The 24,270-nt window shown below is 34.6% G+C and overlaps 1 protein-coding gene across 2 annotated transcripts in view; it reads right to left on the reverse strand.

Moving 5' to 3' along the window:
* The window catches only part of LOC140432623 (retinaldehyde-binding protein 1-like), a 50,376-nt gene that overhangs the window by 20,865 nt on the left and 5,241 nt on the right, over nucleotides 1-24,270 (reverse strand). The window contains exons 1-2 of one of the 2 annotated variants that reach the window (XM_072520653.1): nucleotides 20,567-20,698; nucleotides 3,760-3,937 (exon numbers count right to left, since the gene is read on the reverse strand). In XM_072520653.1, the coding sequence (XP_072376754.1) occupies nucleotides 3,760-3,934 (175 nt within the window). In that variant the 5' untranslated portion in view covers nucleotides 3,935-3,937; nucleotides 20,567-20,698. Of the gene's footprint in view, nucleotides 1-3,759; nucleotides 3,938-20,566; nucleotides 20,699-24,270 lie in introns of those variants that run through there. The other variant, XM_072520652.1, reaches the window with a different exon arrangement.

Below are 24,270 nucleotides of genomic sequence, written 5' to 3' on the forward strand. Positions count from 1 at the left end.
TTGAGAAATTTTAAATAATTTAGTAAACTTATATTGCACTGTATATAAACTAGGGTTTTTGAAAAAGAGTAGATTCATATATTGTCAGACAAGCGGCATTGAAGGGACTTTCCGATGTTGTGAAACGGCATTGGAAAACTGAATGAAGTGGAAACAACGCCGAGCTTGTCCGGGTACCAGAGCATCGAAGGCAACGAAAAAGCAGATCAACTTTTTAAAAAAGGATCTGCTGTGATCCTTGGAGCATCAAAGGCTTCAGTCCCAAGGACTGTAGAGGACTGGATCCATGAAAGTGATAAACAATACTCGGGTAGAATCCCAAAACAAACACATGCGAACATTTTTATTGGTGGACCATGTACAAAAAGAATAGAGGAACTATTCTATATGAGCAGGAATAAACTGAGAATAGTAACAGAAATGTTGACCGGGCATGCACCAGTTAAAGAATTCCTGAATAAGATAGCCATTTACAATGGATACCTCAACGACAAACTTTGCGATAAGGAACCAAAAACTGTGAAACATGTATTATGTGATGCGATGAAGACAAAAACTATATGGGCAACAATAGGAGACCCTGATATATTTAAGATACACCAAGCAAAAGACCTGTACAAAATTGTACAAGGTGCAAAAATTCTAGGAAATAACAAGGGCAGCAAACACAATAAACCTCAGCTTCAGTAATAACGGATCAGACGGGCCCGGGAAAAAGTTGTACTCATTAAAAAGAGACTCATTAAAAATGCTAGCAAATATGAGCCATATTTTATACCACTTGTAATAACAATAATATTTACTATTCTATTTACTACGATGTGTTTATATCTGTCTGAGCATATTCTAAATCATCATTTGTTCCCTTGTTTTTTATTCTGTATTCAAGTAAGCTTTAGCCGATAACTCAAAAATACGACTAATAATATTTTTCTAGCATCTTAATGATTTCCTGTAGCGATCAATAAATGAGCGGTCACCTGTAAGATCTTATTTCTCTACTAGATTTTTTTTCTTTAGTTCAGTAGTTGTTCTTTAGTTGTAGTTCAAACCATACGCTTCAAAGTGCACCTGCGAACCCAGTAAACCATCTAGCCAATGTCCAAACATACTAGTTTTAGTAACGAAATTTCCTTTTTGCTTTTCCTTAAACTTGATAAATTCTGCTATGTTTATATGTGATGAAGTTTTTGGATATCACACATTAATTGAGCTATTTCAAATTTTCTTCTTCTTTTTTCCTCGATGTAAGCAAGTCTGCTTGTTTACTGTTGGATTGCTACCTCTATGAAAGGTTGTCACGCCATTATTTGTGCGGTCGATCGATACTTCTACCGTTTAGTGATTGATTTATCTTTTAATATTTTGACCACTGGACCTATTTAATGAAGTATATAAAACTGGAAAAATCCCACAGGAATGGTTGGTGTCCACCTTTGTAGCAATACCAAAAACAGTATATGCCAAAGATTGTTCAGACTATAGGACAATATCACTAATAAGCCATACCCTCAAAATATTTCTAAAGGTGATTCATGGAAGATTATATAGAAAACTAGAAGATGATATGGATGATACTCAGTTTGGGTTCCGCAAGGGACTGGGAACGAGAGAGGCATTGTTTGCTTTTATTGTCCTCTCTCAAAGATGCTTAGATATGAACCTATATATTTATTCCTGTTTCATCGACTTCGAGAAGGCATTCGACAGGGTCCGACATGAAAAACTAATAGAAGTACTGAGAAACAAAGATATAGACAGACGAGACTTACGAATCATTATCAATCTGTATTGGAATCAAAAGGCCAATATAAAGATAGAAGAACAAAAGTCCGAAAATATAGATATAAAGAGAGGAGTAAGACAGGGCTGTGTTCTGTCACCATTACTGTTTAACGTGTACAGTGAAGCCATATTCCAGGAAGCGATAGCGGATCTGGATGATGGAATCTCTGTAAACGGAAGAATAGTAAATAACATAAGATTCGCTGATGACACCGTTCTAATGGCAGATACCCTGGAATCGCTACAAGAATTGGTAAATAGAATTAACGATTATTGCATTAGATACGGACTAAAAATAAATAAGAGAAAAAGTAAATTTATGATTGTCTAAAAAACGCAACATAGAAATGAAAGATTAATGATAGAGCAAACCCAAATAGAAAAAGTAGAGACATATAAATATCTGGGAACCTGGATTGATGACAAAAATGACCAAAGCAGAGAAATCAAAGTCCGAATTGAAACTGCAAGGCAAGCATTTGTGAAAATGAAGACAATGCTTACCAACAGAGACCTTCAGTTGCATCTCAGATTGAGGGCTCTAAGATGTTACATATTTTCTATCTTACTATACGGAATGGAAGCTTGGACATTGAAGAAACAACACATAAGAAAAATAGAAGCGTTCGAAATGTGGTGTTATAGAAGAATATTAAAAATTCAGTGGGTTCAAAGGATTACCAATGCTAGGGTACTACGACGTCTAAATAAGGAGTTAGAAATTATGAACAGCATAAAAAGAAGAAAACTAGAATATTTGGGTCACATAACCAGAGGAGAAAAATATGAGCTGCTGAGAATTATTATGCAAGGAAGGATCCAAGGAAGAAGAAGCATAGGAAGAAGACGCATCTCCTGGCTGAACAACCTTAGAGAATGGTTTAACTGTAGTTCACTACAACTTTTCAGAGCAGCAGCCAACAAAGTGACCATAGCCGTTATGATATCCAACCTCCGATAGGAGATGGAACTTTAAGAAGAAGAAGAATTTTGACCACGCAGGTGTCCTCCAATCTATTTATGTGATTATTTCAGTCTTTTTTCTATTTAGTATCTACTCGTTTTTACTCTGTTCGTTATATTTTTTTTGATTTCTTCACTTTTCTTTCAGTCTCTCAGCGTATTTCTTGTAACCCTTCTCAGTATTTTTATCTCCGCCATTTCCATTGCCTCTAACTTTTTTATAGTTGCTGTTGTTAACGTTCACCCTTCTACTCTGTTCATAGAAGAGTTCATAGGATATAGAACACTAGGAATAAAAAATGTATAGATATGATACTGTCATCCTGGCGGACACCTCAGAAGGGCTTCAATGAATTGTAGACGCAGTAGCAGAACAAGGAGAATCCTTTGGTATTAAAATTAACACTAATAAAACACAAGCAATTGTAGTAAGCCAACCTTCAAATTTACAAGCTAGCATTCCAATTTATAATACCCTCATAGCAGACGTTCATAAATTTAGATATCTTGACTCATGGATGACCCAAGACCCTCGAATTAAATTCTCTTATATGGAACAGAGGCATGGAAAATGAACCTAACTTCTATGAGAAGGTTGAAGGTCTTCGAGATGTGGGTATTTAGAAAACACCCGAAAATACCATAGAAAGATTATATCACTAACGAGGCAGTATTGCGTAAAATGGTCCATGATGGAGAACTTCTCAACATTATCTAGGACATATGTAGCGAAGAAATTATGAGCTCTTGAGTTTGTTGATAAAAGGGCGAATTGGAGGAAGCATAGGTCCAGATAGGAGAAGATGTTCGTGTTTAAAAATATTAGGGAATGGACGGGTCGTGATACTCAATCCTTATTTAGAACTGCACAGGATAGACACTTTCAGAAGTGAAGAGGGCGTTCTAAAAAGAAGTGAACTACTAAAATATCGATTAAAGAACTTATCAGAGAAAATCTCGATGCATACAATTTAATCTGCTTTAATATACATATATAGACAAGTTTCTTACCAAGCCGGCACAGTTTAATTTTTGGATTCTGCATGATCCATTCTCGCATGGAGGCCAGCGCGGTTTGTCGAGTATGCTCGTCTTCGCGCAGCTCCTCCTTAGCGATTCGTTGGGTCTCTGGTGATAAAGTGCAGACATAAACGTCCGGTTCCGCTAATCCTTTGCTAACAGACATATCCTGAAATAAAAACAGTATTAATCACTTAATGTAATTGTAATACTAATAAAATTAACATATTTATAAATTGAACAAAGTTTATGGATAAGTATTAAAACTTTTATATAGTTATATGCTAAACTTTTGCATAAATTTAGACTTCGACTTTAGACCAAAACGTATCAATATTTGTAATTTTTTTGCTTTTTTCATTCCTGTATAAAGACCATTATAATCTTCAGTCATAAAAACTGGTAATCTTAAAAATCCTATCAGGCATTTTCAAATAGAGTATAAGTATTTATATTTATTTGATGCTTTGATGATGAGTATTTAATGTTAGACAAACAATTTCGAGTTCATGAAATGTTTTTGTATAGTGTGTAAAGATAAGTTAAAAAAGAAACTTATCATGAAGTACATTATAAATCAGGAATATAAATGTTAATCAATATAAAATGCAGCTATTATAAAAGACATTATGAGAATCAGCGAGATGTGATTAGAAGAATAGCAGAATACGATATTTAATGTTCTGATAATGAAGATACACGATACTGAAGTGGTGTGGAGTTTTTGGTATTAGCTGGTAAAAGCTTAGACTCTTTCGGAGGCATCATTAAAGAAGCTGAAGGATTTAAAGATGTGGTGCTACAGAAGAGTACTGCGGATCTCATGGATTGATTGAGTGTCGAATTCTAAAATTATCCTCAAATGGCAAAGTAACGTGAAGTTCTTGTTACGGTAAAAACAAGGAAATTAGAGAATTTGAGACATATTACGAGAAATAATGAAAGATATGGTTTACTTTAGATAGTTATTGAAGCAAAGGTGTTTGGTGTGGAAGGTATCTCCTGGAAGATATTGCCTCATTACCTTTACTACCTAAGCATTTGGTTCAACATGACGACCACTGGACTAATACAAGCAGCTGTAAAAAAAGTCAAAATTGAATTATTATTAATATCCTGAACTAACCACAAGAAAAAATAAAAGATTGTTTCTTAGTATTAGTTAATTTCACGTTTATGTCCATTATCATTGTGTATGTTATTTTGTATTTGTTAATACCTTAGCTAACTTTGAATCCCTTCATATCTTCGTCTGAGTCTGTAGATATTTTTCATTTTATGGGCACATTTTTCGATATAAGAATCCTACTGCTTTTCAACTACTTATTGACTTGTTGATATAAGTATTTGAGTATTAATTTGAATCTTTTGGCGACTTTTCATCAAAATCCGAACGACCTTTTACGCCGTTTTATAATCAATCATAAAACATGTTTCCACAACTTTGAAGATGAAAGAAAATTGAACATAGAAGGAATTCTTCATCAAATAACACAAAGGCGATTCTTTTAGAAGTTATCGAACCTATGCTGTAGGATTTTCATAGAATCATTTTGAGCATCTACATGCAAAAAGAAAAATGATAAAGAGCGAGTATTATGACAATTTAATTCGATTCATAGGGCTTATTGGTGAATTACGCAACTAAAGCCAAAGCCATCTTTTAGTAAAATTTTGGCTGTTCAGAGTACAACAACAAATTGTCTATTACTCGAATTATATCTATATGTTACTGTTATAAGATGTGTTTCCATGGTATAGAGTACAAAATTAATCAATTTATTGCGCGATGCAAACGGTAATACCGAGTCTTGTGTAATAATCTCTAGTCTAGCACCGATTACAACGTACCATATACTTTCTCCGATGGGTAGATACGGTACCATTCTTAAGATCACATAGCCAATACGACCTACTTAAATTTACGGCTGTTTTTCAAGAATATGTACAACTTAAGCAATCGACTAAAGGTTATATACGTGATTTCGAGAAATCTGAAAAAATTTGTTTTTCAGTGGGCAGTTTTACACGAGAATAAAGATAATATGTAACTAATACATATTGAAAGGATAAAAAAATTTAAAAAAATTAGAAACATGTCGTATAAAATATGCTAAGCCGTAATATGTCGTAGTGTGGACGAAAAACAAATTTTTCTTCTTTTTTAGTGCCTTGTTCTCCCAGCTAGTGTTATGGTGCTGACTATGTACATACCGGTAGAAGCGGTACCGGCGGAAGAGATTTGAGCCTTGAAATGAAACTTCGCCTGATGAGATGTTACGTACTTTCTGTGCTGTTCTACGGAATGGAGTCATGGACGTTAAAAAAGATTGATACCAAAAAATTAGAGGCATTTGCACTGTGGATGTATCGCAGAATCCTGAGAATATCATGGACCGAGAGAGTCACAAATGTCGAGGTCTTGAGAAGAATGAATAAAGAAAAGGAAGTCATATTTACGATCAAAAAACGAAAACTGCAATACTTGGGACACATTACAAGAGGCGAAAGATATGAACTGCTTCGAATAATTATGCAAGGGAAAATAGCAGGAAAAAGGTCCATAGGAAGAAGACGAAACTACTGGCTAAAGAATCTACGGGAATGGTATAGCTGTAGCACCAACGAATTGTTTCGGTCAGCAGTTTCGAAAATACGTATAGCCCTGATGATCGCCAACCTTCGGATCGAAGATAGCACTTGAAGAAGAAGATGTAGGTACGTACCACGGGCGGAGGTTCTTGAGCCAAGACGTTCTTTGTCGTCTACGACCACGTTTCCCTTCTATTTTTCTCTGAATAATTACATGTAGTAATTCATATTTAGGATTTCTCATCACGTGGATAACGTACTCCACTTTTCTCCCTTTTATGGTATTCAGAACTCTCTTTCTTTTTTTAGACGCAACTTTATACGCTTTTATTTACGCTATTTATTATACTCATTTTTGCCTACAAAAAACTCACACATTTTTAAAGCCTAAATTCTTGTACACATTATTTCAGCCCATGCTTCTATTCCATATAGCAGAAATCTATAGCAGAAATATATTTCTTTTATATAATCTACAAATACAAATCTACTAATTATTCAGTTCTAATCTATAAATAACCGTATCCTTTGACCATTGCTCCAAGATCCGCGTGCCGACCGTGCCGTCATAAATAAGCCGACGACAGTATCACTGATGAACTCCGCCTGTGGTGACAAATGGGTGGATCGAGTAGCTCAGGAGTCACCATTGGCGGTCTTAGCCCGGGTAAAGGAGGAAGGTTGGGCAGTGGGCTGACAACCCACTCCCGGAAAAACACACTGTTACGAAACCTGAACCTTTGCCTCGGAATACAGGACGGAACTTTCGGAAAGGACTCAGGCTATGAAACATGGACTATATGTTTGAAAACTGGAATATGAGGCCACTAAATAAACCAGGAGCTCAAACCGTACTTCTGCAGGAACCAAAAAGATATAAGCTCATGATTACTGCTCTTCAGGAGACAAGATGGCTGGGGAAAGGTGTCAGGGACACTAAAACCCACACAATTCTATATAGTGGAAGGAACAAGGAAGCAAAGAATGTGGAGTTGCATTTGTGGTGGATAATGATTTTAAGTAAAAAAGTGGGTGCAAGTTAAGAATTTGCACCCACTTCAACCTAACAATGATAAACATTCACTGCCCAATAGAAGAACAAGAATAACATACAAAGGAAAGCTTCTTCCAACAGCTGGAGTAAGTATGTGACAATGCGCCCAAAAATGACATTAAGATTATAATGGGTGATATGAATGCTAAAATAGGCAAGGAGCCGCAGTTCTATGGCACAACAGAAAAACACCCACTGCACAATGAAACAAGTGAGAATGGGAAGTTTTCATAAATTTTGCCACCAGTGAAAACATGGTTATAAGTTCCACATGCTTCCCACATAAAGACATACACAAAATGACATGGATTTCACCAGATGGAACCACAATCAATCATATCGACCATGTGCTCATAGACTAAAGGGCAGTCAGTAGTATCTCAGATGTGAGAACACGACGAGGAGCATGCTATGGATCAGACCATATTTTACTCCAAACCAAATTTAGATGCAGAGTTAACAAAGAAAGAAAGGAAAGACAACAAAGAACAAACAAACTGGACCTGGAAAAACTGAAGATTCAGGAATGTATAGAGAAGTTCAAAGAAGAAGTCACAAATGAGTTAAGGACGCTAGAACTGCACTCCGTAAAACAGCACTACTGACAGCGGCAGCGTCCACCCTGGAAAACAAGAAAAAGGCGAGAAAAGGAGCATGGTTCGATAACGAGTGCAGAGAAGCAATAGAGGAAAGAAATGAAGTACTCAAAATGTATATAACAAGAAGAACACGGGAAAGACGAATCATTTGAAGTCGCAAGACGGAAAGCAGACAAGATATGTAGACATAAAAAAAGAGCCTATGAAAATGGACAAATGGAAAAAATGGAAGGAAATTTCAAAAGCAACGAAATTAGAGGGGCTTACCAATACTTAAAAAAAAGTGGGTATAAACTTCAACAAAGTCAACAACCAACTCAACAACGTAAACAAGTCTATGTAAAGATGAAAGTGGGAAAATAACCAGTGACCAACAGAAAGTCACAGAAACCTGGAAGAATAATTTTCAGATCCTACTTGGTACACAAGTAGACATGGAGGATGAAATAAGTACGAAACACGTAGAAGAGAATGAAGTAGAGAATGGAGTAGAAGCTCCAACCATAGAGGAAGTTCTCGAAGCTATTAAGGCCCAGAAAAACAATAAAGTCCCGGTAGTTGACGAAATACCCGCAGAATTGTATGAGGTAGGTGGCGACCTCCTAGCAAGTCACATCCATGCGCTCATCAAAGACATATGGCAAGAAGAGAAAATATCCGACGACTGGAAGAAAAGTATAGTATGCCTGATTTATAAAAAAGGAGACAAACTCCAGTGCAAAAACTACCGTGGAATTTTTCTACTATCTTCAGCATATAAAGTCCTCACGTATATTATAAACCAGCGGCTCCAACGACTAGCAGAAAATATTATTGGAGAGTATTAGACGGGCTTCAGATGGGTAAGATTGACATTGGATCAAATATTTATAGTCAAACAGATCTTGAGTAAATCATGGGAACATGACATTGATGTTCATAACGTGTTTGTAGATTTCAAACAGGCATACGACTCAGTCAAAAGGAACAAACTCTACCATATATTGGCTGAACTGGCAATACCACATAAGCTAATCAGACTCATTTAAGCCACAATGGATAAAACTCAGGCATGTGTATGACTACAAAACCACCGGACCACCCAGCAGGGAGATGGGCTGGCCCCAACTTTGTTTAACCTGGCACTGGAGTATGCGGTTAGGCAAATGCAAACTTGACGAGGAAACCTACTGACCAACTGAACGGTTCAACTGGCCGCTTATGCCGATGATATTAATATTATGAGTAGAACATCAACAGGAGCACAGGAAACATACAGAGAGTTAAAAATGCAAACAAAAAGGCTGGGTCTGGAAATTAACATAATAAAAAACAAAAATAATGATACAGAAGAGAAGAAATATAGTCCCACAAAACATATGACGACAAATCAGAAGATGAAGAAATAAGGAAGAGAATAACGCAGGCAAACAGCTTATTTTGCCCTCTCCCATATATTTCGGTCTAAAAATGTCCACCGAAATACAAAGATAAGAATATTTAAAACCTTACTTTGACCAATAGGCTATGGCAGTGAAGCATGAGTCTTGAAAGAAACATCTAAAAGCAAACTCGACACATTCGAAAGGAAAGTACTGAGGAGAATACTAGAACCTGTGAGGGAAAACGGAATCTTCAGAAGTCGATGCAACAACGATCTTTATTATCTTTATAAGGAAGCACCACTGTCAGACTTCATTAGAATACAAAGATTACAATAAGCCGGACATGTGATAAGAATGGGAGAGGATAGGCTACCAAAAAGAGCACTGAATGCTAGAATGTAGGGAAATAAACCGCTTGGAAAGTCAAGAAAGCGCTGGGAAGACACAGTAAACAGCGACACACAAGCCCTTTTAGGAGTCCGTGTATGAAGAAGATCAGCCACAGACAAGCAGGGGTAAAGGCAAGAAATAAAGGAGGCCAAGGCTCAATTTGGGCTGTAGTGCCGTAGAAGAAGAAGAAGTATTTATTAGTAAAAAAAACCTTCAACTAGTATTGCCTCTGACACCAATTTTGCTATCAAATAAGGAATGTTTCAATGTGTGCAAAGAGTAGACAATAAAAGACTGACACATTTTGCACTACATTTTAATTTCTTAAGCTACGCTATCGAAACAATGGGACTTCAATATTATGATTTTTCAATAACTATTTAAAATTCAGCATATATTTTGACTTATGATAAAATAAATTTGGCTTGATTGATAAAATTATAAGCGGCCTGCGGTCACCGCTTGTTTTGGACGACCTCTCGCGGTGCATGCGCTGCACACGTGCTATAATAGGATCGGCTCTGATGACTAGACTTTTTAAAATATTCGTAAATTTGAATATTTAATACTTATATTAAGCCGATGACTAAATTATTATATTGTCAACTGGTTTTGAAGAAACAAAATTTTTAATAATACAGTAGAACCTGCTTAATTCGAACTTCGTTAATTCGAAATCTTCTTTAATTCGAATTTTTATTCTGGTCCCTAGCATGTCCTATATAAGTAATGTTAAAAAGTCGTGAATAATTCAAATTATATGTTGGATAATTCGAACTTTTCTACAAGTTAAAAAGTTAAAAATGCCAATTTAATGCTGGAAATTTCCGCTAAAAGAGGTAGTATTCTTTTCTGTTCTAACGTGCCACTTGTTTCAAGGCATTCAAGGCCATTGTACATTGTACCCGTACCTGTCACCTAAATTCTACCCCATCTGGCACGCCCCTTCAGTTGAGATGCGTTGGCGTTGCAATTGCAATCACCGCAAATCACGTCAAGTCACTTCGTATTAAGTAAAGATGTCATCGCATGGTAATACGAAAACATACAAAACTTTAACGGAAACAATAGCGGCAATTAGAGAAGTAGAAAAGGGGACGAAGAAAAAATCTGAGATTGCCAGGGACTTTGGAATTCCTCCTAACACATTATCCACCTACTTGAAGAATAAAGAAAAAATTCTCAACAGTGAAAGTGAGTGCAGTAAAGATCGAAAAAGGTTAAGGGAGCCAGAAAATCCAAATTTAGACAGTTGTGTGTTAAAATGGTTCAAACAAGCTAGGGATAAGAAGATTCCCGTGAGTGGTCCCCTTATAAGAAGCAAAGCTGAACAATTTGCTATTGAAATGGGGAAAAATAATTTTAAGGCGAGTAAAGGGTGGCTCGATGGCTTTAAAGAACGCAACAAAATTTCTTTCAAATCCATTTGTGGAGAAAGTGGGACCGTTAATCAGCAAGAAGCCAACCAGTGTAAAAAAAATTGGAAGAGATGATTCAGGGTATAGATGAAAGAGATATCTTTAATGTTGACGAGACGGGTCTCTTTTTTAAATGCACTCCTGACTAAACGCTAGCATTTAAAAACGAAAAATGTCACGGAGGAAAACTAAGTAAAGAAAGAGTAACTCTCCTAATTGGTGCAAACATGGACGGATCAGAAAGACTGCCTCTACTGATGATTGGCAAGTCGGCTAATCCGCGTTGTTTTAAGAACGTCAAGTCAAAACCAGTGGAATATGTGAGCAGCGCAAGAGCTTGGATGACTAGTGATCTTTTCGAGAACTGGCTGAAAAAATTAGACAAAAAGTCCATAAAAGAAAAAAGAAAAGATATTTTGTTTATTGACAATTGTACGGCACACACCACTATCCCACTGATGGAAAATGTAAAAGTTATTTTTTTCCTGCTAACATGACTTCAGTTCTCCAGCCTATGGACCAGGGTGTCATAAAAAATTTTACAGACGTTTTTTGGTTGAAAACATATTGATGGAAGATTGCGACACCCTTAAAATAAAGTTAGACATTCTACAAGCATCTCGAATGTGTAAGAAAGCTTGGCACCAAGTAACACCTGAAACGATCAAACACTGTTTCAAAAGAGCTGGTTTTATAAAAAAGGAGGAGAACACAGACGACAATTTAACAGAAGAGCTGCTTTTAGTTGACTGCTGGGGGGACATCATTTCTGATCCTGCCATCTCTTATGAAGATTTCGTCAACGTGGATGAAGATTTTGTATTATATGGTGAAATAACCGATACAGAGATCATCGCTGAAGTGCTTAAGGACAATGATGAAAAACAAGAGAGTGATGAAGACGACGCATCATCAATGGCGGGAGAAATACATGTTCCGAGTGCGGCCGAAGCAACACACCATATTACGCAACTTAAACAATACTTTGAAAGTAAAAATGATGTAAGTCACTCTATTTTTAGTTCACTGAACATCTTAGAATCGTTTGTCATTACCGAGAAGATAAATTCTAAAAAGCAGCTAAAAATTTCGGATTTGTTTGGAAAAAATTAGTCTATTTTCATTAATTGTAACAAATATGTATTCTTATTTTCAATAAATTTTTTGAGACAAAATGTTTTATTGTTTTAGTGATGCGTTCTCACTGGGAATTTTTTATCTGCCGATTGTTTCGGCCAAGATTTGGCCAAAAATACCAATGAGAAAACCTGCAAATGATAAAAATCGACAATAATTGACCATTTGTTACAGCTTGCAAATGCTTTAATTGGTATTCTGGCCGAATTTTGTTGGCCCATTTTTTTCGGTTGACAAAATTCGGGCAAAAATTGTAACGAAAACATCTGCAAGCGATAAAAACGGTCAACTATTGTTGATTTTTATCATTTGTAGATGTTTTCTTAGGCATCTTTGTTTTTTGTGGATATATTTTTAATTCGAATTTTTGGATAATTCTGCAAACGATAAAATAATTCGATATTTCTGCAGAGAACATCTGCAAGCGATAAAAATGGTCAACTATTGTTGATTTTTATCGTTTGCAGATGTTTCTGTAGGCATCTTTGTTTTTTGTGGATATATTTTTAATTCGAATTTTTGGATAATTCGAATTTTTTTAACGGTCCCTTGAGATTCGAATTATCCAAGTTTCACTGTATTATATAATAATATTATCAATAATAACATGCAAAATTAATAGGACACGATAAATATCTGTTTGCGGTATGATAATTTCTAAGTAGCTAATTTAAGAACCTGAGCTTACAAAGAAGGTGCTAAATTTACCACAAATATTTAATTATTATCACACATCTTTTACTTTATGATTAGTTGAGGTAATTACCTAAGTAATTTATATTATGAAATCTTTCAAGCATACATCTTTAAACCTATTATTAAAATTTAGAAAAGATAAAAACTATTTAATTTTAATGTATACCATTTATTAATAATTATTCCAAAAAAAACACGAAAGAAGAAATGGATTTACCCAGAAAACAACGATCTGTATGAAGATACAGTAAGCAGACATAAACAAGACTTAGAAAACGAAATAGAAGTTATTAAACAAGCAAATAATGGCGTAACAAAGGTACCAAAAGAAAAGGAAAAGGAATGCTGCTCAACAGTCGTGATCCATACAGAAAAACTAAGCCAAAATACCAAACAGATTCTAGTAAAAGAAGACAGCTGATGGAAACTTACGACTTAACTACATAGCAATGAAGAAATTAAAAAAAGATATCCATCGATCAATCCAAAAAGATATCAAAGAAAACAATACAAGAGAAATAACAAAAATAAAGATCGTCAACAAAGATCACTAGCGATAGAATCGAAATCCTCAAGTTGTTAAATTCTTTTATTGCGAAATGTGTAAGAGTAGTAGCGTATAATGTAAGACAAGATCAGCCCCTGTCCAAAATCAGAAACCAGGGATCAAAAGAAATGCCAGAAATAACACCACACGAAATCAAAACAACACTTTCAGACATGACAAATAGCAAATCTTCTGGCGATGATGGTGGATAGGTGGAAATAAAATTATCCAAACTTTTCACCAAAGCATCTACGAAGGAGAAATCCCTTCTCATTGGAACAATGCAGTAATAATTGTTTTATTACACAAGAAGGTAGACATAACCGACCTAAAACACTACCGTCCTATCAGATTGTTATCTAACATATATAAACTTTCACAAAAATTATCAAAAAAAAAGGCTAAGACTTCTATCAGCCAAGAGAACAAGCTGAATTTAGATCTGGATACAACACTAACGACCACTTACTAATTAAACTTCTATATAAAAACTTCTACTATACTTTTAGAACATACTTGCAAGAAAGCAGATCTGAACAAGTATGGTATCAATATAAATCGAGAGAAGCTCATTAATTTAAGATTCTCAGATAACATTGTCCGTATAGCCGATTGTATGGATGATGCAATAATCATGTTGAAAAAATTATATCACGCTTCCTTAGAGGTCGGACCAAAGATTAACACGACAAGACACACATAATGCATGATGGTTACACATTGGCACTTATTTATGACAGCTGTTCTTTTTGTGCAATTTCCTTATTGTATAATGTACCCACTCAATTGACCATTGTCTGGAAGGACTTATTTGCCTGTGGAGGAGGTGAAACAATTTAATCTTGGTTTCTTCTGTAGCCTTAAACATTTCTTCACTTATCATTCTAGACATATTGCCTTGTTGAGTTGAGTTTATTGCCAGTCTTACTTTGCTTTATAGTATATTAGGATAGCAAACTTGCTATCGCTTTGATGTATTTAGACATATACTCTCTTTTGTCTTACGGTCATATATATATATATATATATATATATATATATATATATATATATATATATATATATATGTTACGAGCAATTTTCGAAATTGGACAATCCTAGCATTGTATGGACAATCTTGTCCACTTCTAGCATTGTACCCCTTTACTGTAGAATCTCCGAAATAGACATAATCGTTGGACTTTGTATAAAAGAATGGCTGTACAATGTTCGAATTTCAATAAGTAGCCATTCGTCAAAGTTTGGGAGAATATGACAGATATATATTCACAAACATCTTCCCTATATTATAGTATAGTGATGTACCTATCTCTTGAAGCTTTATAATGTTTCACTCACATTATTACTCTATTGCAGCACAAATTCTTATTATTTATATTTTACTTTGACACAGCCTTTTATCACATTGACGATTCGAAAAAGAAGAACTCTATTCATAAATAGAAAATATAAAAATATCAAATAATTAATAAGAAATGTTCGATTTTTGATTTGGTGTGTCGCTTATCAATAATAATCAAGACGAATCGATGAGCGTTTCGATAATCATTTTTAATTTTGATCATTTCGGACATTGTACAGTTTGGGGGTACAATGCTAGAAGTGGACAATAATTTCCGTATAATGCTAGGATTGTCCAATTTCGGGCTTTGCTCGTAACATATATATATATATATATATATATATATATATATATATATATATGTATATATATATATATATATATATATATATATATATATATATACTCTCTTAAATACATCAAAGCGGTAGTAAGCTTTTGATAGAAGATGTAAACTTTTACGTTTATATATAACGAGTCTGCTAAACTTTGACAGTTGGTAGAAGCCATATTGTTGAAGTTACCTCTGTCAAATCGGCTGATATATGTTCAATCTATTTTCCCAAATCACCATAAATGGAGCGTACGTGTATATATAGCGTACATGTCCAAATGATAAAATTGTTCGAGGTAATTGCAACGAGACCAGCGCATCAAATACATTCATCTCTACTTATGTTTGTCAATGTTTCTTTGTTTACTTGTAAATGTATACATTTTTTAGATCATTTCATCATTTTATTACGATAATTCTTACATAATTTTAACAGCCAGCTGATAAATTACAAATGCAGTTACTAATGAACTGGTACATAATTAGTCAGCCAGACAGATGCAAGAATTGTTATTTGCAAAGCACACTTTCTCTCGTCTACGGTACTATGCTTTGCTTGCATATAGACGTATCATAATATAATTGTTTTATATCATATTTCTCGAGAATTGTTAAATAATGCAGTTAAATAAATATCAGGTGTTAGATAATCGCAACCTAATTAATATATTTTCATAAACGTGTAATACATAAGAGGCATTCGGTTAACTTATAGCTGGAAGCAATTCTCTTCAGGGTCATGGTTGTAAGATAATCTAGAATGTAAGCATTATAGGATTGTTAACCTTATTTTAGATATTAAAAATATACTTTTCGTAATAATAAAAACTAATTTAAAAAGTCATCGATCATCTAAAAAAGTCATCTGATGAAAATAAATTCAGGAGCAACAGGGATTTAAGACTAATAGATTAACGATGGAGGCAATATTTATCGTGTTCAACATGTGTATGTCCAAGTGTATGGGATGGATAACTGCTCGCTTAAAAAAGTGTTCTAAAAGTGTTTAAATAGTGCTGAAAAATATGAAGAGGACCTAGAATATCTACTATGTCATTGTAGATCGTATACCTTATGACGAGTCTCTATTGTACAACGTAAAATCCGAGCATCCCAATATAAATGGCCATCTTTAAAAACCCCTACATATATTTCAAGTTGGTAGTTGACAGCAATATAATAGAGCAAGGATATTAATTACTTGGAAGTGACAATATTACGTGAAAGAAACCTTAGCGAACAGAAACTAATAGTAGCTATCAATGCATTAAGAGTTCCGAATACCAGAGAGATTGTACGAAAAAATAAAATGATGAATACAAAGTGCTAGATCAGAATCTAGAACAAATGTGAAAAAATATAAGATTTATACTCACGTGCCCCACAGGCTCGAAGCTTTCGAAATGTGGTGTTATAGGCGCATCTTACGTATATCCTGGGTTGACAGAGTTACTAATGTGGAGGTCCTGCGTAGAATGGGGAAAGAATGTGAAATTCTCATGACCGTCAAAACTAAAAACTTGGAATATCTAGGACATGTAATGAGAAATCAAGAACGTTACGGCCTTCTCCAGCTGATTCTCCAAGGGAAGGTAAATGGTACGAGAGGACCGGGAAGAAGACGCATTTCCTGGCTTCAAAATTTACGAAAGTGGTATAACACGACTACCACTGAACTGTTCCGCGCAGCAATAAAGAAAATAAAGATAGCCGTGATGATCGCCAACATCCGGAACGGATAGGCACTTTAAGAAGAAGAGCCCCACAGAATTTATAGCCAAAACGTCAACCTATTTTTGGATACAAAAAAAGGGTAATACAATCGAAAGAAGATGGTAACATAAGCTAAAACCCAGAAAGCAAACAGTGCACAGATACTAGTTGTTAGACCACCAAAACTTATCGTATTATGTATCCAGTGTATCTAAATCGCTGTGATTTAATGAACGGAAAAATACCTAATAAACGAATGCAAATAATCTACATTCGAAATAGCATTACAAAAAACGAACCAACTAGGGCAAAACTTAGTGGAAATAAATGACTATTTATTTTTCAATAGCGGAGGAGAAAATAGACTGTTAGGCACAGGCTTTGTGGTAAATAGAAATCTGAAAGATCATAGAGAATATGCGCACTAAAAATAAGGAGAAAATACATAAAAGTAACATTTATAAACATACATGCACCGACTGAAGAGAAGAGAAAAACATAAAAATAAAGGAAGACTTCTATAATCAAATAGATACAGTATTTAAAGATATTTCCAAATACAAATGGAAAAATAGGAAAAGAAGAAATATACGTATTCACCATAGGAAAATATAATCTGCATGAAGTAACGAACGAAAATGGTAACTTCTTAACAAAAATAGACTTTGCAAAAGAAAGAAATATGATCATTATGAGCACCTACTTCCAATACAAAAGAATACACCAAGGAACTTGGAGATCGCCACATGGGAAAACTGTAAACCAAATAGATCATGTGCTCGTCGAAAAAGACATTGAAAAATATATAAAGAATATAAGAACATACAGAGGCCAAGATACAGATACAGATCACTTTATAGTCGGAATACAAATGAAGCATCTTATACCAGTTCTTAGAAACCAGCGGAAAAAAGTATAAAGCAACTATACCTATTAGACTTCTGTCAGAAGAAGAACAAAGTAAATATCAAGGAATGGTCACTAGAGAATTAGATAATATTGTACAAAATGGAATTATTGAACAAACATGGATGCAAATAAAAGTATGTATGACCAAAGTAGAACAAGCCAGTAAAAAAATACAAAAAAAGAATACAAAAAATGGTTCGATGAGGAATGTAAAGATGGACGAAATATATTAAGACTCAAAATGATGCAAGACAAATCACTAGTGATAGAGATGAAATACAACAAACAAATAAAACGAGTCAAATGAATCATAAGATCAAAGAAAAGAAGATAAAATGAAGATATATTGAAATGCATAGATGAAAGCTTTACAAATAGAGCAATTAGAAACTTATATCAAGGGATGAAAAATGAGCAAAACAAGGAAGGAAGGAAGGAATTTAGTAAGTGACGAGGAAATACTGAACAAATGGAAAGATAACTACGAAGAGCTTTTAAATGAAATAACCTTAACAGAATATGAAGACGAAGAAGAACTAAAGCAAAATACCGATCAAGAACGAATAGAAGAAAGACCGCCCAATGAAAAAGAAATAAAGGAAGTAATAGAAAAATTAAAGAAAAATAAGAACACAGGAAAGCATGAAGTAACAGCTGGAATATTCAAATATGGAGGACTATCACTAATTATTAAGCATTTGGAAAAGTCGCTAAAAAAATATGGGAATAAGAAAGGATACCGAAAGAATGATCTTACGCCACACTGTGCCCAATTCTCAAAAAAGGCCACAAAAGTTTATGCCATAATTATAGGGGAATAGCGCTACTAAATGTTGCATATAAAATACTTGCAGTACATATAAACGATAAGATATCGCAAAAAACTGATAATGACATAGGAAAATATCAGTGTGGATTCAGAAGAGAGCGCAGCACAGTAGATCAAATTTTCTTACTGCGTGAAATACAAGCGAAAATTTATGAATACTGGAAATCTACAGTGGCCTTATTCGTCAACTTTAAACAAGCTTTATACAGAGTAAAATGAACAGAAATCTACAAGGCACTAAGTGAAATGGAAATTAGTGAAAAATTAGTAAGAATGGTATAAGTGTCACTCAAAACAACAGAGAGTAGGGTTAAAATAAATGGAAAAGATACATTTAATTTGAAGTCGTCAAGTGAGTGGGTGCGACAAGGGGACGCATTGTCATTATTGTTGTTCAGTATTTTTCTTGAAATTGCAAAGAAGCCGAAATTAACACGACAGGACTTGTATATCAACGAAAACACTAATGCCTAGCATTCGCTGATGACGTAGTACTGATAGCCAGAAATAAACAAGAATTAAAAGAAATACTAAAAAGACTAGAAGCGAAAACGAGAAAGAAAGGGATATACATAAATGAAGAAAAGACCAAATACATAGAATGGACAGAACGAGAATACATACGACAATCCTTAGCAATAATCACAGAAGGAAAAATATATAAATTCAAAGAAGAAGAAAGATTTTAATACCTGGGGTGAAATTTACCCGGAAACCAAATATAAAAGAAGAAATCCAAGCGAAAATTATAGCTCGCAATCGTTGTATCTTTGATCTAAACAACTTATTAAGAAGTACAAACATATCGTAAGGGGCTAAAATAAGAATATACAGTGATAAGAATAAGACAGTGATAAGATATATGTCAGTGAAACATGGACTATAACCAAATCAGAACAAGTCGTGCTCAAAGTGTGGGAAAGAAAAGTACTCAGGAAAATATTTGGAGGAAAGCAAATATAGAACTGCAGAGGATGTATGAAGAACAGAATATCGTAGGAATCATAAAATCACAGATACTGGGAGGGTTGGGGCATATTCAAAGGATGCCAAACAGGAGACTACCCAAAAGAAAACTAACGGGAGGAACAGGAGGAAAGAGAAAGAAACGTAGGACGAAAACCAGGTGGAAGAAGGATGTGGAAAAGACATGGATGTTGGAAAAATAAATCAGCAAACAGGAAAAGAATGGAAAATAATAGTAAACCAAGTCATAATTCTTTAGTTTTCCTTTATTTTTTTTGTTATCTGATTCAACACTGACGAGAAGAAACCAAAACCAAATAGGTCAAAACCTAAAGCTGATCTGCACAGTGAAACATAGAAAACTCTCATATTTTGGTCATGTGATGAGAAACAATAAATAGTAAATTCTACAAGTTACCATACAGGATAACTTTAAAGGAAGCAGAGGGCTGTATAGATGACAAATCTATTGGGTGAAAAATGTGACAGTGTGGACTAATAATCCATCCTTAGAACATCCGGTTTAGAAACGTTGGCTAGACTGATCCCCAACATCCAATGAGGATATGGCATGGGAAAAAGAATATAATTTACAGTTAACTTAATTAAATTGCAGATTAAATTAAACCGTATCAAAATGCGTAGTTTAGATTATTGAGTCGAATTTTACAAAGTAGTTATCATTATAATGAAATCAAAAGCTTGGCCACTGTCTCATTTTTATATAAACAAATATCAATAACTAAAATATTGTCAAAAAAATACAGCAGATACAATGTTTTATATAAAGTACGGATATTTTATATCACACTACAGATATAAAAGTAACATATTGAATAAAATTTTAGTAAAAATTGCCACTTATGTATGGTACATGCTATTAAACATAAAAAATGCAATGCGCTCACCAGTATTTATAAAATGCATAAACCTGTTATCATGAAGTGCACACACTCACTGTTTTAAAAATAAGTAGACATCGAAGCAAAATTCAAGTTGAACTATAACTTTCCCACCGAGACGGTTCGCTGGCTATCTCACTCTTCGACGATACTAGCTGATTTTGAAATACATACTTGAGAAGTATTGACAACGGAACACGTTACATATAATTTTTTTCTCAATTTCCCCTGTCTACTCAAGAACCTCCGCCGTTGTCTGGTCCCAAGTCCAGGATGAGGAAGGAGGAGGATTAAGTAAGGGATTAACTATTCCTTCTTGTAAAACAAAAATAATCAGTTACGACAACGAAACACTACTACTAAGCCTACGAGTTTACTAAGCCTATATCGGCCGAGAGCCCTAACTCAGGTGTTCAAAGAACTTGAATACTGAAACACAAGGAAACTCTGCCTTACAACGCAGATTAGATGGACTGAAGAAGTTATACTAAAAACTAATAAATCTTTAGTATTTTTCAGCGGAAGTGAACAGAAGCACCAATTCGGCACTGATAGTCAAGGAAAGTCTTGTGAGGTGAGTCATAACCTTCAAATCCGTTAACGAAATGTTCTGTTATATCAGACTAAAAGGACAACTGTATAACTATTCCCTAATTACTGCCCATGCATCGACCGAGGAAAAGGAAGAGCAAATAAAAGACAACTTCTTTAAGAAACTAGAGGAACTGACAGATAATCTCTTCAAATAGGATATGCATATTATCTTGGGAGATTTTAAAGCTTCAAAGACAAAAAAATACATAAACAAACGTTGGTCTCCAACGAGGGCGTCACAAGAAATCAGATCGATCATGTTCTGGTAGATGTCAGGAGGGGTAGTAACTACTTAGACGTAAAAAGCCTAAGAGAGGCGGATGGAGACATGGATTCTTTTGTACTAAAAGCGAGGATAAAAACAAGAATAGTGCCCCAAAAAATCCAAAAGAATATGCCAACAACATTATGAAACACCGAAGTTCTGAGGGATAATGAGACAGAGCAGACATTTCAAAAGGCTACACAGATAGCGCTAACACAGACAGAGGATTATAAGAAGAATGCTAAGTAGCTAGTACTAAGCAAGCACAGGAAGATTTAGGAAGATTTTGATCTGGAATTTGACGAAAAAAATCATAGAAAACATTCAGCGGTACAAACGCTTGGACTGTACATTTACCGAAGAGTACAAGATTAAGCAGCTTAAAAATAAAATTTTTATGAAGTAACCGCGATATCAGTCTACTTGGGACATATTACAAGAGGCGAAAGATATGAACTGCTTCGAATAATTATGCAAGGGAAAATAGCAGGTAAAAGGTCCATAGGAAGAAGAAGAAACTCCTGGCTAAAGAATCTACGGGAATAGTATAGCTGCAGCAGCAACGAATTGTTTCGGTCAGCAGTTTCGAAAATACGTATAGCCCTGATGATCGCCAACCTTCGGAACGAAGATGGCACTTGAAGAAGAAGTCTACTTTTAACAAAGTCTCAAAATCGCTGGTGATTACCAACGTTGGATTGGATATGACACGAAGTTTCGGACTATTTTAATTCTTATTTTGACTTTTTTTGATCTTCAAATATTTGAGATGCAATATGAGGGTACAAAGTGTTAGTTTCAGTAAAAAACAAACTGTATGTTATAATACTTTTTGTTCTGAAACTATTTTCTTGTGGAATTTTAAATTAATTACTATTTAAATGGGAATAAGCCACGATTAAAGGTTAAAATACGTTTATTGACGTTTCAATTTCCACTTCGGAAATCGTTCTCAAAATACAAAACCTATATGTATATATTTGTATCAGTCTATATGTTCAATTTTAGCTTCTATCTTTGGTTTAGTAAATACTTCAATTTACTTCTAATTTCCTTTAGATCTCAAGCGAAAATTCATAACGTATGGTCCTAAAGTTTTGGGAAAAATTTCACCTGGTCTGATTGAGAAGCAAAATGCATTTAAGAAAGAAGGCCATGGAATTGAAATGTCATCAGTTATTGACATTTAATAAACAAAGCAGAATATTTTGGTTTGTGCTCTGCAAAATGTCTTATAAAATTGATATTCGTCGAGGTGTTTATAATATGGTTGGGCGAATGTCGAAACGAGATATTGTTAATATCTATCGAGATCAAAATATAGGCAATTCGAAAATTTATCGCACAATCAGAGAATGTGAAGAAGGGATACCATGAACTTGCGTAAAAGTGGCCGACCGCGGATTTTGAACCATATAAGAGAGGCAAGACTGATTGAAGCAGCTAAGAACAAAATTGGGGTCTCACAGCGAAAACTGGCCAGAAGATTTCATGTTGGAAAGACTACAGTATACAGGACCCTATCGAGTAACCTTCTACCGGAAAAGAAGGAAAGCTCCAAAATACACACAGGATCAATTAGAGAGAATTCGAAGGCGAGTGCATTTCGTCAACAAGTTGATCGTGATGGACGATGAAAAATATTTTACTTTGTCCAACTCTGAGATGAAGGGTAACGATGGGTTTTACACGAACGATTACGAAAATGTACCTGATGAAATAAAATTCAAAAATAAAGAAAAAATTTGAGGACAAAATTTTGGTATGGTATGTGGTGTATATTGAAAGATGTCTCTCTAAATTTCTTCAGTTTGTGAACACACATCATGCAAATGATCAAATAGTCTTTTGGAAAGATCTTGCTTCATTTCATTACGCGAGAATCATAAGGGACTGGTACGAAACTAACAACATTACCTTTGTACCGAAAGCAGACAATCCCCCCAACCTACCTCAGGCTCGTCCAATTGAAGAGTTCTGGGCAATAGTAAGTCGGAAAGTCTATAATAACGGATGGGAAGCACAAAATCAGGAACAGTTAAGACGCCGCATATATACAAAAATTAGAGAAATTGACGCCGAGGTCGTCCAAAGGATGATGCAACGTGTCAGGGGAATTATTAGGTAAGTCGAAAATAATGGTCCCTTGTCTGTCATTTAAATTTTGATTTATAATAAGGATAGTTAAGTTAAATTGTTGAATAATTTAATAAAAATATAAGATTATTGTGGTCAGAGTTACATGCTTTTTAAATTATTTTTCCCAAAACTTTAGGACCATACGTTAGCACTAGCGTCGCCAGTACCACTTGAATGGCCAAAATGCTAGACCCAGACCAGCTAAATGTCAGGCCAAGACTGAATTCCTTCTCTAACGCGTCGGTCAATGTCAACAAATACTTATCATTCCATTAGCGGCAATTTCGAATTCAAATAATTGATTGGATTTTATTTATTCTAATCGAAGAGACATTTGAAGTATGTTTTCGCGTTTAAAATTTTAAAACACAATAAGTTAAGTGTTTATAGAGACGTTATATATTTTTTAAGAAAATGCTACAGTACCAGTTGATTAATGGATCTGGTTTAGAAGGTTTACTTATGTATATCATACATATACGAGTATCATACATGATATATTATTAGGAAATGTATAATACACATAATTAAGCAAGGATTCATCATAATAACAGTACAGTAGTAATAATAGTTTCTTAAGTATTACATAAAGTATTCTTAACGATGTTTCCGTGACAAATATTAGATTGTGGACTTAATGCTCATTGAAAATTACAATTAACGAGAATCTTTAATCTGTACAAAATTATATAATAAATTATAAAGATTTTAA

Source organism: Diabrotica undecimpunctata, chromosome 1 (assembly GCF_040954645.1).
Source record: "Diabrotica undecimpunctata isolate CICGRU chromosome 1, icDiaUnde3, whole genome shotgun sequence".
NCBI lineage: Eukaryota > Metazoa > Arthropoda > Insecta > Coleoptera > Chrysomelidae > Diabrotica > Diabrotica undecimpunctata.